Source organism: Semicossyphus pulcher, unplaced genomic scaffold (assembly GCF_022749685.1).
Source record: "Semicossyphus pulcher isolate SPU_LCO1_2020_fin unplaced genomic scaffold, fSemPul1.0.p SCAF_11, whole genome shotgun sequence".
In the NCBI taxonomy this organism is placed as follows: Eukaryota; Metazoa; Chordata; class Actinopteri; order Labriformes; family Labridae; genus Semicossyphus; species Semicossyphus pulcher.
Genome location: NW_027211615.1, coordinates 11,447,297 through 11,465,782, shown reverse-complemented (window position 1 = coordinate 11,465,782; position 18,486 = coordinate 11,447,297). Strand labels below are relative to the sequence as shown.

Genomic DNA, 18,486 nt, shown 5'->3' with positions numbered 1-18,486 from the left:
TGCACTCCTCACTGAACACGTCTCTCTCTCCCTGGTCCGCTGTCATGTTGCATAACACTGGAAAACATTACCAACCAGCCCCCACCCCCCTGAAGAGGCATGAGTGTGCATATGTCTGTGAACGGGGCAGACTGTCTGGCTCACTGATAAACATCATAGAGGGGCACGGGGACAACACACACACACACTCCTCTGCGTCAGCGCACACACACACTGCGGTGGGGATCTCAATGTAGTGTACAAATGGAACACGCTGCAGCTGAAATAACTAAACCACAGCCTCAAACTAAAATGCGCCCACCAGATTTGTGTCAATCAATAGCGATGACAGAATGTGGCGGAGGTGTGCGTGCGCTGTTTGACGCACCGTGCAACCATTCAAACATGCCCCCATTGCAGCCTGCATGGGGATCACATGAACAAGTGTGGTAATGTTTCTCGTCTCAGCTGTGTAAACATGCTTCCATCTGCATGCCACACACACACACTCACCTGCTTGTCAATCACCTCTCAAAGCCCGTGTTTCAGCCCTACGTAGGCTACAAATCTCTCTTTTCTCACCAACTATTTCCTGCTACACCACCACCTGACAGCAGACGCCACAGCAGACAGGTGTGTTCGCCTGTCACAGGATGAAAGTTAATAATCAGTCCGGATAGTTTACTAAAGGCTTAGCAGCTTATAATGCTTTGATTTTTAAAGCTATAATGAGTGTGATGATAGAAAGAAGAGCATGTACAGGGGTGTTTCTTTGGGTGAGGCTGGAGTAATGCGTAACACACGTGTCCTGGTGAAAAATAGACATTTCTCACTGTGAAGTGAGCAGCTGTTTCCACTGGTTTGACCTGGAGTTCACATACTCTCTGAACTATAAAATAAAACACCTAATTTAAGCCAGATTTCTGCCCACACACAAAACACATTCCACATCCACAAAGTGAAGATAAGAAAACACTCGCAGGTTACCTCGACACAAATGTTGTTTTCGTGCGCAGCTAAGCTACCTGCTAAATTTCCCCCCTCTTTGCCATAAAAGATAACTTTTAAGGGGTTGCTAGAGAAACCTGAATCTTTGTAAGTAAAGCATTGTGGTCCGAACACCAGCGTTGTAAATTACAAACTGCATCGGCACGGTGGAATGCCTGGCACTGAATCTGCCAGCATTCTGAGGCTGGGCGGTGCTGGAAGCTGGCACATGGACTAGACAGCATGAATAAATCTATACACTTCTCTAAGCAGTCGTATTTTATATAGCAGAGGGAGAGTAACGGCAGGAACGGGGGGGTGAAAGCCACAGAAACACCTGTTACAGCATTAGATGTTGGCTTTCATTGCACATAAGGGTGGAGCAGTATCACGTTCACAAAAGATTGCCTGGATGTTGTATCTATTTTGCAGTATGATAGGTTGTTAGAGCTATCTATTTCCAATCAAATTTTAGTTATTAATTAATAATGTTGTTTAGAGAAAAGTTTATAATCGTTGCCCACGTAAATTTGACCGCAAAGTCACATGGGTAACATACAAATAATGATCTGCCTTCAGTTGATCCCAGGTAAAACTTTAGTTACATACAAGGCTCAGTTTATGTTAAAGGATTACTTCAGCATATTGCAGCGCTGCATGCTTACTTTTTGTGTAATATAGTCTGTTTAACACACATGAATATGCTGTACATTAATATGTCTGCTTGGCTTTCTCTTGCCAATGTACCGTAAAATTCGATGTATAAGATGCACTTTAAATACTTTTTTTTTTTCATCTAAAAAGTGGGCTTCGTCCTATATACCGATGTGACCAATATACCAGTATAAAATGTAGAGAGGTATTTTAATGTGTTACAGTATTTTACCCAGACGATGGTGCATTAATCTAGCTGAAGCTCCGGCACGGACATGCGCCGCTATCATCGCCAGTGCAGCGGCCATCCTTATAGCAAGCAATGTTAGCGTGGGCTATGGGTGGGTAACTCATGATACGATACGCGATACGTGGCCCTTAATAACGACATTATCACGATACAGCGATTCTGCAATAATTGATATGTCGCAAGACAATCATATAATGATACGTCAGCATATGTGATTAACTGAAGAATACAAAACGCCCCTAAAAAGGTCAAGTACAGCATTAATGTATTATTCACTGCAATTGGGTGTCAGTGTCACAGAGTTTGACTCAAATTGGCGGGGAGATATCAGGCGCCAGTGATACAATAAGTGTATCACACCAGTCGGGACGACGATATATTGGGATATCGATATTTTGTCCAACACCTAGCGTAGGCTGAGCTCATCTACCGCACTGGTAGCTAGCAGGATTGCAAACTCGACATGGCGAAAACAGATGGCAGACTATAATTTTTGAGTGTTTTGAACGTGTTTCAAATGAAAATAAATTGAAACAGTCTTGAAATAACTTATACACGTATACACGTTCGTATTAATAAATAGGTATAGAAAACTCTGGGATACCCCCCAAAAACATACTGTGTCTTATATTCCAATGCGACTTATATTCCAGATTTTACGGTATATCATGCAAGTCAGTGGGAATGACTGATGACTGATGAAACTGATGAACCGACATTGTGTGAAACAATTAAATTGTCATTCATTCATTAAAATTGAGAGTGGTGTCAGTTAAGAGGATGAATGCTTGCAGGCATTTGTTTAGTAGTATTGGCCTTAAACTGGTGCCAAAGTGGAGGCTGTGGTTTGTATGTCTTAGTATGTCTACCGCAATCACTTAGGATAACACCAACACCGTTATAAAGCAAATGTACAGCACATGAACAATGTCACTTAACAAAAATCCTATTCAAAAAGGCCAGCAATAATTGAAACACAATACCAGAAGCCTGATCCTGAATGTTTACAAGTTACTCAACTGGAGCTCCTCCTGCCTGAGCAACAAGTTATTTGTCTCTCTCTCTCTGAGGGTGGCGTCTACAAAAGATTAACCTATGGAATGATCCACAGAGAAAGGGATCGCAGGGTGCGGCTCTCTAAACCCATCCCCGCATTCTTGTCTTCCCTTTCCTCTGCTGTCATTGGCCACCCTGCCTGTGACTTTCTCTTTCTCCCCGCACACGTGTTACAATAAAACATCTCCTGTTCTCTTTGTTGCTTTGCTTTTTGCCTCTGTACCTTCTCCTCTGCCTCAATGGGAACAGCAGGTTAGACATGCACGACAGGCTTTCGAGCCTGGTCAGAGTTTCCTTTATAAGTTATGAGCATGAACACTAAAATGTAGCCTCAAGATAACAATTTAATTACTGCTCAAAATGATAACAAACATACCTGATCTCCACTTGATGATGTCGTTGAACTCTTCATTGGCTCCTCCCTCTGCAGTGTCACCTTTTGTTGCCATGGCAAGCAAACAATTTGATGCTTTTTAAGTGTAAATTATGCAAATCAGTACCTGCCCTCTTTCTGCACCTGTGAGAAAGAAAAAAGCTTGCATTCAATTTCACTGTCCCTTGATTCTCCCTGAAATGTAAAGCATTTCTTGAGCTCCTTTCAGCTATAATGTGACTTTAAGTAGTGGAATTAATCTCACAGGGAGGCCTGGAGAGTGGAGGTGTCACGTGCATTGGTGCTACTACACACATAAACATTCAAACATGGTCGCAGGAGGAAACACAGCAGGTTGTTAAAACACTAACAGCTGCTTGAGGCTTCACCTCTATGTCCCCTCGACAGTGTTGAGGAGGAAACAAACTGGTTTCACACCACGGCCTTAGGCCGACAATGCGGGGTCTGATTTATGTGTAAAACTACCCCTGTATTAGTAATGGATGCTGTTAAAAAGGGCAATTAGCTCAGGAGCAAGCTAGCCAATAATGTCAAGAGTTGGAGACACAGACAAAGTTTCAAGTAGAGGTGAAATTGCAGCAGCGGCAGCAGCCATACAATTGTTTATATGTGCTTTTTTGGCTTTATTTAGTCCCCGCTGACCTTCAAAAAACTCACGCTCTCATCGAATGCTAACTTAATGCTAAATAATAACGTTTTCCTACTGCACAAGAAGTACGATTTGAATTAATACACATGTATTATAGTCACCAGATCCTGAGAAACAACGTATCTGATGGCATCATGAACAATTGCAGAACATCAGGGTCAAGTAAGGTCATTGGGTCAGGTGAGTTACTTAAGGTCAAAGGTCAACAAAAACATGCAATCATGTAATAAAACTAGTTTTAATGTTTCATGTGCTAATATATGCCGATGTCATTGTGTCTTCCATTGTTACGCTGTGATGTGAGCTCAAATAGTAACAAGTAGCTCCAAAAATGGAACACCAAGTGACCTAGTGAGTAGGTACTTGGCTGCAGCTTCTCTGCATATTTCTCTGAGTCTTGTTGCAGCTTTTGTTCTTGAGTGTAGGGATAATACTTAATGCATGTGGTCTGTTTTAATTCAGGGTTTCCTTTCACTAAAGATTTGGCCACGGGCACTCCCAAAATAACTCTCTTTTACCATGAAAGGAGTTTATGTGCCGTTTTATCAGAGCAGTGCATGGTGAGTTACAGTTCTTGAGGGATGATGCAAGATCCAAAAATAACAACTGTAAACTAAAGGAAAAGACAGCCCCAAATCTGTCTTGCTGGTTTCCTTACAATTTCGGTTCCTCTCTGTGTAAGAGGAGTAGTTTTGACAACCAAGGCAACTGACAGGAAACAATCAGGCAGTTCAATCTGAACTCTTTGGAGCTGTAAATTTCAGCTTTTGCACAATTGTAGTCCAGTACTTTTGGGTTTTTTTGTACTACTTACACAGTCACCAGTTCATATAAAGCACTCATATGTTGTGGATATGAAATTACCACCTTTTAAGACTGAATAAAGCAATGAAATGGCTACAAAACACTGTGAACTATGGTGGCCTTGTAGTTAATGTTTTAACTCTTGGGTATGACTGTGGTATTTAAAGCTTGCTGACTTTTCATCAAGCTGGAAAGTCTGGTTAATGCACACCAAAAGCAAGCTGTGGGCAGGTTCAAAAAGCACTGTGATAGTTTAGTGGCTTATTTCAACACTTTTAAAACGTAGTTTAAACCAAACTTCTGACTTTGAATTTCACAATAAAGGCTGCGTTCTCGTCATACATTGATGGTTAATGTTACCAGGTTTTCTTTCATGTATCCAAATCTCCCACACTCACCTCTGCTGTCACCGAGGAGTCAGGAGACGTGCTGCCTCAATACACGTCCAAAACGTGCAGCGTGTATGTGTGCAGATAAAAGTGAAGTGTATTCAAAAGTTTAAAAAGTATATCCAATTGGTTTAAGGCATTTTCCACGAGGTACGAGCCACTCTTCTTAACTAACCAGCTAACTACAGACAACCGTCCTCCAGTGCATCCAGTCCACACAATGTGCCAAAAAAAACTTTAAGAGACGCCTTTTTGCTACGAAAAGAAAAGAAAAACTACTTTAGTCCTAACAGCACACGGCCGGCTGTCTCTATCTGAACAGTAGGGATGGTTATTGCATTTCACGGGTGAACACCGCGGTGTTGTGGACTCAGGTCCCACAACTTTGTTCCTGTTGCTTAGTTCAGTCTTTCTCCCTGCAGCTTACACCGATGTCAAGTTAGACGGAGCGAGTTTAACATAACGGAAATGCTCGAACAGGTCGGCTCCTTCAAAGTAAAAGGCAAGGCAAGTTTATTAATATAGCACATTTTAGCAACAAGACTATCCAAAGTGCTTTACACAAGACAACAAAAGCAACAAACACATTATAAAGTAAAGATACATAAAGCGATTCAAAGTGCTTTACACAGTTAAAAACAGAGCATTATAAACATTAAAGCTCCTGTGAGGAATTTTTCACTGGTTATAAAACAGACTGAAATGTATTCTAATTACTCTATATAACCTACAAAAGCAAACCAGACCATCAGCGCCGAGACTGATTATAATATAAGAGGGACTCTTTGTCCACAGGGGGCACCAAAATCTAAGTCTTTCTCTTTAACGAAATAGAGCTCGTCAGTTGTAATTTTTCCTTAGTTTTAAGACAAGTGTCTACAGATGGTCAAACTATCACTAGGAAGTTTTACCCACTGGAAAATGCAGTGCCCTTACTGATAATAATGATGATGTGGCTTACTTTGTCGCCCAAGAATGTGATTTTTTGTGGTAATATGTGGTAGGTTTTTAACAACATAAAGTGGTTCACTGTCCCTGACTTTTACATGACTTGCATGGCATGAATTATGAGGGAATCAAAAGAGGTATTGACTTCTGCTACTGACTCTCACTCCACTCCCAATAGTCCTCATTTAATGGAAGCTTAACCATAACTGATGTTTCACGCTTTTGTTTTGTAGGTTCAGACCGGAAACATGGCGTTCACTCCGCGGGACTTGCCGCTGGTCTCGAGCTTTCTCCCTCTGGCTATAAAAGTTTTCCTGACGCTGAGATGGAAACATGGCGCGGTGGGCGTCACGTGACGTAACACCAACGAAACCAGTGATTCCCACTGGAAAACAGAGCTTTACAGGAGCGGTGTGGAATAATAACTGGAATGTTTATTGGGCCAGGAGTATTCTAAACTTTTCCACGTCAGGCACAATTAATTCACTCTGAACAAAAAGATTTGTGTTTTAATGTAATGAATGGATAATATTGAACATAGAGAACATGTTTCTACTATAACTATGCAGTTCATTTTATGTATTAAAGAACCTTTAATACATGAGATACTAACCAAAACAAAAAAAGAGTACATGATCAGACGGGTAAAATGTGATAAGACATATAGAATGAAAATTTAAAATGAGCAGTGAAACTATCATTACTCCTACAGTTAACATTATCATAAACCCTTCCATTGCTTTAATTGACAGATGTCATTTTATTATACTAAGTGATGTGTTGGCCCGAAAACTTTTTTCAGTACCTGAGCTACTGAATAATAGATTAAGGTCCATTGCAAAAAGTCTTTGAGGCATTGGGGATGCAGAGATGTTGATCTTCATTGTAAGCCCTCATCTTTCTTCCTCCCTCCTCTCAGTTGTCAGGGCTCTTTTGTTGATGTTTCCTCAAACAGCTCAGAGAAGAAGCTCAATTTCACATATTAGTGCTCTGTTAGGCCTCAAACACCTATCAAGTGACAGCATATGTATTGGTTAGTGCGAGTATAGAAGGAGCAAAGGAACATAGAGAAATGCTGACAGGCGCTTCTCTGACATGTATACATACAATATAAAACGAGCGGATTTGAAATATGAAGGCTCCAGTGGGCAACTTTCTTTTAAACACAAATTGCTACAATTTGTTTTTATTCCTTTTGCTTTTCTGAATACGACCTCATAGGAGTTGCAGCTATTTTCTGTGAAGGTTTCCTGTGGCAGAGGCAGATAAATGGGTATACATGAGTCCAAGGCATCGCCCTTGCAGTGTAATTATAGGGGTGAAAGTGTGCAGACTCAGTGGGCCTTGTGCTGGAATCCAGCCTGGAGACTACAAAAAGGGCTTAGTGTGCCCTCTTGTGCCCACACGATGCAACTACATCTGAAAGATGAACCATATTTACCTGGAGGACTTCAGTATGGAATACAGCGTAAAATTAGATATTCTTACATTTATAAACGTGTTCCCAATCCCTAGTTGAAATTAAGTATTATAATCATCAAAATGATAAATTTTCCATATATTCCAAAGTAAGTAAGTACATAAACTTTGACTTTAAACGCACTACTATATGAGCTTTAACTGTCAAAAACATGAAATGTTAACTCTGTTTTAAACTGCATATCTGCCATCCGAAATTTCATCCAATCATTGCGTCTTTTTTGCATTTTTTTCCCACCTCTTCGCAGTTGTGACATATCTGCTTGTGGGGAAATGTTACAATTGTTACATCTGTGGAGTTACGACAGCCAATTTGGCTGTAGCTGATACCATGATTTCTTGTAGGGTACAGTCTTGTTGCCATACACGTCTATTCAGATACCTGTATGACCCCCTGTTAGATACAGAGATGCCACCAAAAGAATTTACCAGGAGTGGGGTTCGAACCCACGCGGACATATGTCCATTGGATCTTAAGTCCAACGCCTTAACCACTCGGCCATCCTGGTAGATATACCACAATCCGCCACTTTACCGCTTGAAATAAATAAACACAGCCTACATTTTATATTATTCACGGCTTAATCCGAGGAGTTTTGTCTCTAACAAAGTTCACACTTATATCAATACTAGCATATAGCAATAAGTACACCTATGGTGCTAGCGCAGTGTTAGCAGCTAGCAGCTAACTTGTAGAGCTGCAGACTGGAGCGAACATGCTAATTTCATGCTCGTTTACAAGACAGTCCCGCGTTGAAACAAATCCAAGCAAGTTTGTTTTCTTCAATGTAAAATGCGAAACAAGACGGAAAAAAGTCAATTTGATGGCTCGCGAGAACAAGAGCTATTGCTACCGTTACCACTAATACGTTAGCTATCTCACGCTAACTAACCTAACTAGGTACTGCAGCTAATATCGTTAGCATGTGCTACTAATAGCGAAAGCGGTCTTGGCACTCGGCACTGCACGGTTACTACACAGTAATTTCAGACATACAATGACTGTTAAACTGATTACCGACAACTGCGACTAAACGATATCGCAAAGCAAATCAAACAGCAAGTAACCCAGAAATGGACCTCTGGAGTTATTTAAGGATTCTTGCAGAAGTTGCCAAATTCGGAAAGAGACTCGAGCCGAGTGACGTCACGGCTCCTCCTGGATGTCCCTGCGCTTATCTGATGGGGCACTAGGACAAGACAGGCGCCAACGAGGACTTCCTCTTCTTTTTCTTCTTTTCCTTTTATTTTTGTTTAATACTAAGTCGTTTATTACTCTTTATTGTATATAACCTAAACTAAATGATACAAATTTCAATTGTCATTCAAGGGAAAACTCCATCCAGTAAGAACGCCCCCCCTCTATTCAATCTGTTATTATACTGGTATCTTTATAAATAACCCTTATTTTATGTATAATTGTTTTTGCATGTAACTCTTATGTTGTATCTAACTTTTATTTTGGCAATTATATTTAATTCTGCCATTAATATTTAAATTACCATAGATCCATTTATCAGAATTTAATATTTTAATAATAATAATACATTTTATTTTTATTGCACTTTAAAAGGTACTCATAGGCACTTTACATAAAGAAAGAAACCATAACAAAGACATTAAGCGCATATACAGTGAAAAACAATCAAAGTACAAGACCTACAGTTTAAATATATATATGTACATAAAGGAAAGTAAAGGTTAAAATGACATAATTAGAAATCCCAGATTAAAAGCAGATTCAAATAGGTAGTTTGTTGAGGATTTTGGAGGATGTGCCACATAACATTTTATCTTTATTTCTTATTTTGTTGTGTATATATAATGCACATATTTGACATATTTCTTACTTCTATATATTTCCTTTATTTCTTCTCTCTGTATCACATAAACTATAACCCCCCGAACTTCCCCCCTGAGGAAGGGGTAACAGGCCCCAGACCCTAAATTTACTGTTTTACTCCTATTACTGCTGCAATAGGTTTTATATTCATATGATCAACTGAAATTTTGTTTGGAAATATATGGACATTAACACACCACTATAATGCAATATAAATTGATACCATGTAGCCAATAAAGTGGGTGCTTATAGTATCAATAGATGATATTCAAGCCCCTCTCTTGAGATGGCCTGTGTCCAAATCTAGCTTTAGGGCGTTTTATGTGATAGCCTACTGTACTTCAAGTTTATTTGTTTTTTAACAGTCAGACAAACAACATATTGGCATGTGATATACCAGTAATTATGTAATGTTGTGAGTGTAGTAACTACATTTCCCCAAACCTCCAAACAGGTTAAACTTGGCTTTTCTACAGTTGCTTATTTTTATTGGTTGCTTTTTTCAGTAACAAACAAAGAAAGAGTCTATTAAAAGTATATTGTTCTTTGGCTTGAGACCACACAATTAAACATTAACTCCCATTAACTGCTACATACTTCAACTAAACTATTAGCTATGGCTTACATTATGTCATTGGATTGTTGTTGTTGATGTCTAACTGAAAGAAGAATCTAGAAGAGCCAGCTGACATTTTCCTTTTCCTCATTCTTTGGTAAGCCATGTGGTTTCATTTCTAACACCTGTATTAAAACTTGGGTTACATCCACTATTGTAACTTCTTTAGTCCTTACTTGCTGTCCTCTTTAACCAACCACTTAAACTTAACATTCAGGTTAATTATCCTCCCACTTACAGAAGATGAAGATCAGTTTTGTCCTTAAGTTTCACCACTTTGTGGCGTAGCAACCAGTAATGATTTTTGATAATACACTACCCTTTTTCATTGCTGTAACTCTTCTAAATGGATCTCATCTGTAACCACTTAGTGCAATGTAACTCTCTTTTCATCCTTATTGATACCCATTGCTCTCATGACTCCAATTCCTCCGCATTGCAAAACACCATGTGTGCTTGTTATCCTCATGACCCAACTTATTACGTTGATGTTCTACAAAAAACAACACTGATTTTAAATTTACTTCAGTAGCATATTATTGCATCAGTGAACTGTTAAACCATTCGTTTAAAATGTAAATTTTAATTGTCACACACCAACAACTGGATTAGCCATGAGATTCAATTAACAGGATAAGCTATTTTAATGTGAAACAAAACTTAGACAGCTGATAACCCAAAACTTTAATACTAGGCCTAACGCATCGATTGAGGAAGTAGAGTGTAGTGTTTCTGTAATACTTTGCACTCATGAGTGTGTCTGTTAAGCCCGCCATTAAGCACATTGCACAACATGTCCATACACTTTAAAAAGCTATATATTAATTTTAAGTTCAAATCATTCATGAAGTCGAAATAAGCCCTAGAATATTTTGTTGTGTCTCCAACAGGGTAGACATGGGCAACATTGTGTAAAAGGATTTTTCCTCTTGTACTGTAGTGCCTTCTTGATGTGAACGTTGATTTTTTCAGTATATTCCTCAGTGGTACATACATTAGACTCAATGTTATTGATCATGCTTCCCTGCTCTTCCACCAACATGGCCATTTGTAGGAACAGATCATGGACGTCCTTCATCCTGATCTCCAGCTCCACCAGCTCCTTATGTCTCCCTTTGATGTCACACAAAGCCATGCGGGACGTGCATGCACCTGGGGACTGCAGACTCTGGGACAGCTCAGCCCATCCCTCGCCACCTTTGTCCACAATCCCATCCAGCTGCTCATCTGTGATTTCTGACCCTAATATGGATGCCTGCCTCTGGATCCTCCCCCGACATGTGCTCCTCTGCATCTCCTCGGCTTTATTGTAGTCACTCATTGCAGCATGGAAGGCACGGGTCAGGGTGTCGTGCTGAACTCGAGCAATACGACTAACCGCGGAGTGGGGACCTTCTTTCTCCTCCAGCTGGGCACTCTCCTTACCCAGAGCCTGAAGGCGGAAGTACAGAGCCTCCCCACGTTGCTGGATCCCCCTGGCGATGGAGTCAGCGTCCTTTTTGAGTAGGGTGAGGCGCCGCACAGTGGTACCAAAGCGTTGATTATGCATGCTCAGACGCTCCACCTCTAATTTGAACAAGGAGATCTCCTTGCGTAAGGAGTGGGCCTCATCTAGGATTTTGTCAAGTGGTGAGACATCCTCAAACACCACTGCCTCTTGAGACAGAGACACCTTGTCTACATCATAATCAAGTCCATAAAACTCTGGCTCGGAGTCCTCCTGCTCCTCGTTAATGGTCTGCAGCCTCTCTAGCATGTCCCGCATTCTGCCTGATTGAAAAACAAGATGACTGTTAATAATCACAAACACATGGTAGACCTTTTCCAAGTCCTACTCACAGTGGGGGCTCTTGTTTTTCAGGTTTGCAAATCAGATAAATGTAAGGAGTATGACAAATTATATAGTTTTTACTAATTAGTAGTGAAAATCCAGAGGGACACGGTTCATATTTTAAGGTAAAACCACATATATAGTTACTCATTTGCTACTGACAGCTAATGCGAAAGCTAACATTAGCATTAAAACAATTCATAGCACAACATACTGTTAGCTAGCTTGCATTATTGTTAGCAAAAATTATCCCAAATTAGCCAAAGTGGCTTTTGATAACTCGTTAGGTAGACAGCCAACCAACAGCTAACTTCGGCATTCAACCTATTTCTAGCATTCATAACTGTTCGCTAGCTAACATTATCGCTAGCTAACATTAGCTAGGAAAGCCTTAAATATTGTATCTTTTTACAATGTCAAACACTTCAGTTAGCTAGGAAGTGATTAAATGCTAATGTTAGCTGTTGTCTAACTGTAGCTAGTTATAAAATGCATTATTTATCATTAAATATGTTCCTTAGGACTGTCGCTATCCATTGTTTTTTCAGCTGCTGGTCGATTGAGAAGTGGTTAAATGCTTACTGTTCGGCAGATTTCCTACACTTATACGAACTGCAGGTCTAAAGCACAAAAGAACGACAGTATAACAGCATTTAAGCTTCCTGTTTGAGCTTGATGTCAGAGGGAAATGGTTGTCAGGTAAATACAGTGAATTGTACTCAGTGTTAAAAAGTACAATTCCAGGCAGCTTTCATGAGCATTAAATCCATCAAATAATTTATTTAAACTCAGTATCACATGCATTCTACATGTTGGGTTGTAGGCCCCTTCATTCTTGTATACGCCCAATTATTATTGAAATGAACTGGTTCTTGTAAAAAATAAAAATTTGACATTAAACATTAAGTTCTTTGGACAGTATCAACAGGTTCATAGTTATTTTACCTGGGAACACTATACACGACCCATTCAAAACTCTTATGCTTATGTATTATACAAGCACTGATACGATACAAACAATGACAGGTCACTTTTTCTGGTTTTCTTTCTGTGAACAATGATAGCGTTCACAGCTCAAGGGCTTATAGGAATGTATTCATTTAAACCAGGAACAAGGAAGACCATCTTTTTGAAAAGCTGACATTTCCTCTCGGACAGATAAGACAATACAAGTTAGACGATTCATTTTGTCAGCCTTATTCTGCACAAAACTTCTGTAATTTTGGTGCCTGCCTTAAACTCTGCCTCTGATTTTCAAAATGATCTATCTATACACAGAATAGCAATTACCTCATACCATATCAGTTAAGAATCAAGAAACTACTTAATATGCTAACCCAATGTGTGATTTAAAAAAAGCAACTCTCTTATTCTTGATTGTCATTGACTCAGTTCTATTTTAACAAGCTGCTCTTGTAGCCGTGATTAAGTCCCATCAATTATCCTCTTGTTTCCCAATGCCTTTACTACACCCTCAAAAATAATGAAATATAATTTAACTATAAATTGTAAATGTCTTACCTCTTGTGATTGGATCCAAAAAAACAGAAAGCAACTAAAACCCCTTCAATGTGCCTGATGTATTTGGTGCAAGGCGCTGGAGAAACACATCTTTATATTCTGCAGAAGGAAGTCGTCTGCCTGCTGTGAGACTGCCACCCCTTACCAGGTGACAGACTTGGGCCTTCCCACTGCAACACACAATACTTCCTTTAGGTGAGCTTCTTTTATTCTTAGTTCAGTTTCTTTTCACCTCAGGAAACAGGAGACTTGGTCAATTCAGTAAGACCACATTCCTGTCAAAGAATGCAGGGCAAGAATGAAACATTTCCTGGGGAAAATATTTGATTGACAGCCTAATATTTATAAAGTGATACACTTGTGCGTGTGCTTAGGGATTACTCAGGAGGACCAGGGCTGAGCAGAGAACTTGGAACATGCAAATGATTTGTAAATGTGTCATTGAGCCGCTTTGTGAACATTTTGTTCTTTGTGTGTCTACAAACTTAAATAGAGATAATGTGTTAATATAAACATAATACTTAATCTCTACAGGTCTTTATTTCTATGTGTGTGTTGGTGTAAATTGCATGTCCTAACAAGAATAAACACTCGCACCAATCTTAATGTAACTCTTTATGTCATGATACCACAGAATAAAGGCATACAATATGAATATTTTATCACACATGCAGTCATAAAATAGCAGAGAAAAGTAACAGATTACATAACATTGAGACTGACAATAAAATGTAGTAAAACAGCTGTCACTGCTCAGATACTGGTGACCTTAAAAAGAGACAGTAAAGAAAATATTGGGAAATTTTAAAGTGTTGTGCAATACGGTCAACACAGAATGGCTGATCACAATCAAACCAAGAAATTCCAAATTAAATATAAAGTAAAGCAGAAAATATTTACAATTTAATCAAGAACAGCTTATTGTACATTTTCAGCTGTATGTCCAGGGCACTGTTTGGGTTAACTTGCATGTTGAAAGAAAATTCTAAGGTTTTACTATTAGGGCAGTTCTCTGTATCAAAAATTGTGTCATGCATTATGCCAAGTACAAACATATTTGAAATTGTTTTCTGCAATTTTATAAAACACAAATTCTGCAGTCTTTTCATTGTGCTAAAGACCTCCCGAGAGGAAACTAAGCAGGCTTTAAAAACATGAAAAATATGATCAAATATAACTTGTTTCAGGTCTGCATCTCACCTCTGTCATGGGGAATTTGAATAAGATTTGAAATACCTGTCTCAAACCTTTCGTATAAACATTACAGACATCAAATAAGTATTTTAATACAATTCTAAAATATTTATTTTTGCGTCTCAGGAATAGAAGTTTTAAACCACCTATCAAAAGTGTATGTAAATTCCTGGAAAAATGTTACTAGCATTAGCTCCACATGTTGATATATATTTGCCAAGAGGAAGAAAAGAAATTGTTCTCAGGATTTCACTCTTCTTTTTCTCTGGATAACACATTGCATAATTTGCCATCCCTCTACCGGTAACTGTACCCAACAGTCATGAGTTGTAGCATGGGAAACAGCTGCAAAACATCTTCTTAAACGGGTTGTTACTGTCATGACGTTTGGCCTTGCGCAGTTTGACGAGGGCGTCCTGAATGCCTTCATCTGTCTTCTGCACGTTAGTTTGGATAGAGGTAATCATGGGGCCCTGCTCCTCCACCAGCATCGCAATGTCCAGGAAAATCTCATGGATGCCTTGGATACGGGTCTCCAGGTCCAGCAGCTCCTTGTGACGTTTCTCGATCTGGGACAGAGCCGATCGGGCTGTCTTACCCTCGGACACGATGTTGTCGTTGAAGATGTTCCACTGACCTTGCTCGATCATCTCCTCTACCTCCTCTCCTGTCACCTCACGCCCCACTATCTCCATCTGCCTCTGGATCTGAGCTTTACAGTTATCCCGATGGCTCATTTCAACTTCATTATAGTCAAACATGGCGTCTCGGAAACCATTGCTGAGGCCGGCGTATTGGGTTCTAGCGATTCGTGTGATGGCAGAACTTGAACCGTGCTCTTCTTCTAGCTTGTGAGCTGCTCCTTCCATATCCTGCAGACGTGTCAAGACCCCCTCCGCCCTAGATTTTATGTCAGCACCAATGGCGTTGGAGTCCCTTTTGATGGTGCTCATGGTGGTGACGCCCTGGGTTATTCGAGAGTTCTGCTCACGGAGCCTTTTGACCTCAAGGCGGATGAGTTGGATCTCTCTGTGGATGTCCTGTGACTGGGAAAAGACCTCGACCAGAGCGGGGCTGTTGTCGAACACGACTGCCTCGTGGGGCAGCTCCTCCTCCAGGTCCACGTTGCTGAGCGTGTCGGAGACGGTGGACTCTGCGTACTCCATCGGCTCCACATGGCCGTTGGACATTTCCTGCAGGTGGCTCAGTCTGTCCCTCATGGTTAGGCCGGAAAACACAAGAGAAGGTTACGGATGTCAAGATGATTTTCTCTGTTTGGTTAGCTTTTCTCGTCTCAGAAACATTGGTAAAGATGCCTGCCTGAAAGAGAAAAGAACAACAAAAACCTTAGAACTGCAATGTTAAAACACAGACTACATCCAGACAAATAACAACCCTTTAATTTGCAAGTTTAAACACACCTGGTGTCTCATTTAAGCTGTCAGGCCTGTGTAAAAGCCTTTCTTTCTTCCCTCAGCTCTTACCCACCCTGCACTGGCATAACAGGTTCTCCAAAGTTTAGTCAAAGGTGTTTCTCCCCACCAAACTAGTTCTTTAAACGTGTCATACGTCTGACTTCTTTCTCCAGACATTCATTTTTTACTTTTAATCTAACTGGAATATCAGCAGATTCTGTAGATCAGATACAGGAATATCTTGCATCTCATGTTTCCTCAACACCTTCACATAAAACAACATTTCTAAAGGGAATGCATGAGCCCGTTACATCATTAGGAAGAATCTCAGAGGCTTGTCCAAAAGTTTTGTGATGATGTCTTTTCCTGTTTCCAGTTAGGAATAAAAGTCTTAATGTGTGTTTAGAGTTAGCTTTAACACTTCAATATCAAATCGAAAGGATACAATTTTGAATTTCATAAATACCTTTATTTATAAAGATAAAGGTTGGATATCATTATTATAGACAACTTTCTCCACCCAGTACCCCTGAAAAATGCTCTTTTGTTGAATTATTCTGAGGATCTGCTTGATTTCACAGTTAAAATATGGTCAAGGTAAATGGTATAAGGCTATAATATGTAACTTAATTTTCAAATCCATGGTAGAAATGGTAAACAGTACAACATTTATGTAGACCAATTTCTTTTGAGTATATTTTGAGAAGAAATCACAAATGCATGTTTTGCTTTGATTTCAGATATAGATGTATATGGTTATTTCTAGGACACAGAAGTTCCTTTTTTCTTCCAAACTAGAACAACACAAAAGTCTCATGTAGCTACATTTTATGATAGACCACAACACACCCCAACAGCTTGCTGGAATAAAGGCAAGGCTGAGAGAAAATGCTCCTTACCTGTTTTGCTCTGTTTTCCACAGACGTCAAACTGTGTCCTTTAATGTAGGATGTACGTGGAGCCACAGCACCATCCTGAAGTCGACTGCATCGGGTTTGTGAGTACAAACAAAGGGCCCAACATGCGTAATGCAGCTATCTTTGGAGCTGAAACTGGTATTCAGCTGTGGTTTTGTTAAGGTGAAAGATTGCGCCACGCCATGCGACTGTAATGATGTGACTTCAGGAATGAAGTCCGGTCGGTTTGGCCTCTCAGGAGCGTCAATGGGATAGGACGAGGTTGGAGCAGCTACTGTGTATAAAACAAGTGAACGCAAATCTGAATTTTACGGGCCTATATACCCGGTAGAATAAAAAAAGAGTTTTTAAATGTAAAGGACAGCCCAAGACAGGTGCTTTTGATATGGGCCTATGAATATTTATCATACTGACGATACCAATCGCTGCTACATTGTCTCTTGATTAAAGTGCAGTCGCCTTCAAAGGCTTTGTTTGTGAGTACTGATTGCAGTGATACCCGACGGTCCTAAAGCCCACACAGCAAGTCCATACTGGGATGAAGTGACGTCAAGACCTTCCCAGACACGCCCAAATGACTCCCACAGGTAGCCTTTTCACTTGTGTGTGTTTGTGTGTGAGAGAGACAGACAAACAGAAAAAATGACAGAACAGTGGGGCTTTGCTAGTTTCTTGTACAATTAACTGTTATCTTTGACTGCAGAGTTACAGCAGCACCCCAGGATGTAAATGATAGTCTATTTGTATCGATGCTTGTACGAAAAAGGTCAACAGAGGGCGCTCCAACCTCAGGTCAGATCAGGGCGCATTGCTCTCGCGGCACTACAACGGTCAGACTGTTAGCTGAGCTGCTTAGTGGCCATAAGTGGACGATAAAGTGATATTTTGCACTGGTAAGACTGACATAAATTGACGTTTATGGTGATAAAGTACACTATAAACTCTTATAAGCAGGTTTAATATTTGTTTGGGTTACAATAAGGTACAAGTTAACTTTCATGACTGGAATAAATGAATGAGCTGGGACCATTAGCGACTAGCATGAACGATTAGCTTAAGTAATTCACATGCTACAGGCTAATGGTTATTTAATAATAGTAAAGTGTGGTTCAGCCATATCAAATCATGGGCTTACTTTATTTATGCTCTACGTTGAATTGTAATTACTACTGCTAATAAGAAGTGGAGACCTCTGCAGGACAGATTGTTTAAATGATAGGTTGTGGGCCATTGCGAAGGTTACCAAAACTGTATGGTAAATTAAGAACAAAAAATTACAACATTTGCAAAAACTTTAAGGAGGTGAAAAAAAATCCTCTGCCACCTAAATGCAATTTAAATTAACATCAGGGGCATAGATATAATGGTAAAGTCTTGTTGGGAGAAAAGACGGCTCTGGATTCAGTGTGTGAAAAGGGGAGAGCTAGAGTAGGCTTAGCAAGACAAACTGTTAAGCATTGATACTGGCAAGCCAACATCATCATGTTCATTCAACCATCATCTTTTTCTCTTAATAACATCTTTTGTCGCTTTGCAGCCTTCCCCCTTGCCCGTGTTAGG

At 39.9% G+C, this 18,486-nt stretch overlaps 3 protein-coding genes and 1 non-coding gene across 4 annotated transcripts in view; all 4 read right to left on the bottom strand.

Moving 5' to 3' along the window:
* utrn (utrophin) overlaps nt 1-5,518 on the bottom strand; it is a 221,842-nt gene extending 216,324 nt beyond the window's left edge. Inside the window, exons 1-2 of the mRNA XM_069657396.1 lie at nt 5,172-5,518; nt 3,303-3,443 (exon numbers count right to left, since the gene is read on the bottom strand). Coding sequence (XP_069513497.1) covers nt 3,303-3,375 — 73 coding nt within the window. The 5' untranslated portion in view covers nt 3,376-3,443; nt 5,172-5,518. The remainder of the gene's footprint in view (nt 1-3,302; nt 3,444-5,171) is intronic.
* A 2,497-nt stretch (nt 5,519-8,015) lies between these two features.
* Nucleotides 8,016-8,098, bottom strand: trnal-uaa (transfer RNA leucine (anticodon UAA)). The gene has a single exon. It is a non-coding gene; the product is annotated as a tRNA-Leu (tRNA).
* A 1,161-nt stretch (nt 8,099-9,259) lies between these two features.
* LOC138585116 (syntaxin-11-like) lies at nt 9,260-13,490 on the bottom strand. The gene is made up of 2 exons (XM_069657366.1): nt 13,401-13,490; nt 9,260-11,818 (listed from the first exon to the last, which is right to left on the bottom strand). Exon 2 carries the CDS (start codon nt 11,811-11,813, stop codon nt 10,911-10,913), a length of 903 nt encoding a protein of 300 aa, XP_069513467.1. The 5' UTR covers nt 11,814-11,818; nt 13,401-13,490; the 3' UTR covers nt 9,260-10,910.
* A 556-nt stretch (nt 13,491-14,046) lies between these two features.
* Nucleotides 14,047-17,030, bottom strand: stx11b.1 (syntaxin 11b, tandem duplicate 1). Its single transcript, XM_069657355.1, has 2 exons — nt 16,909-17,030; nt 14,047-15,914 (listed from the first exon to the last, which is right to left on the bottom strand). Exon 2 carries the CDS (start codon nt 15,812-15,814, stop codon nt 14,915-14,917), a length of 900 nt encoding a protein of 299 aa, XP_069513456.1. The 5' UTR covers nt 15,815-15,914; nt 16,909-17,030; the 3' UTR covers nt 14,047-14,914.
* Nucleotides 17,031-18,486: the final 1,456 nt, after the last annotated feature.

Coding starts and splice junctions, on each gene's coding strand:
- LOC138585116 (XM_069657366.1), bottom strand. CDS start 11,813: ATGCGGGACATGCTAGAGAGGCTGCAGACCATTAACGAGGAGCAGGAG.
- stx11b.1 (XM_069657355.1), bottom strand. CDS start 15,814: ATGAGGGACAGACTGAGCCACCTGCAGGAAATGTCCAACGGCCATGTG.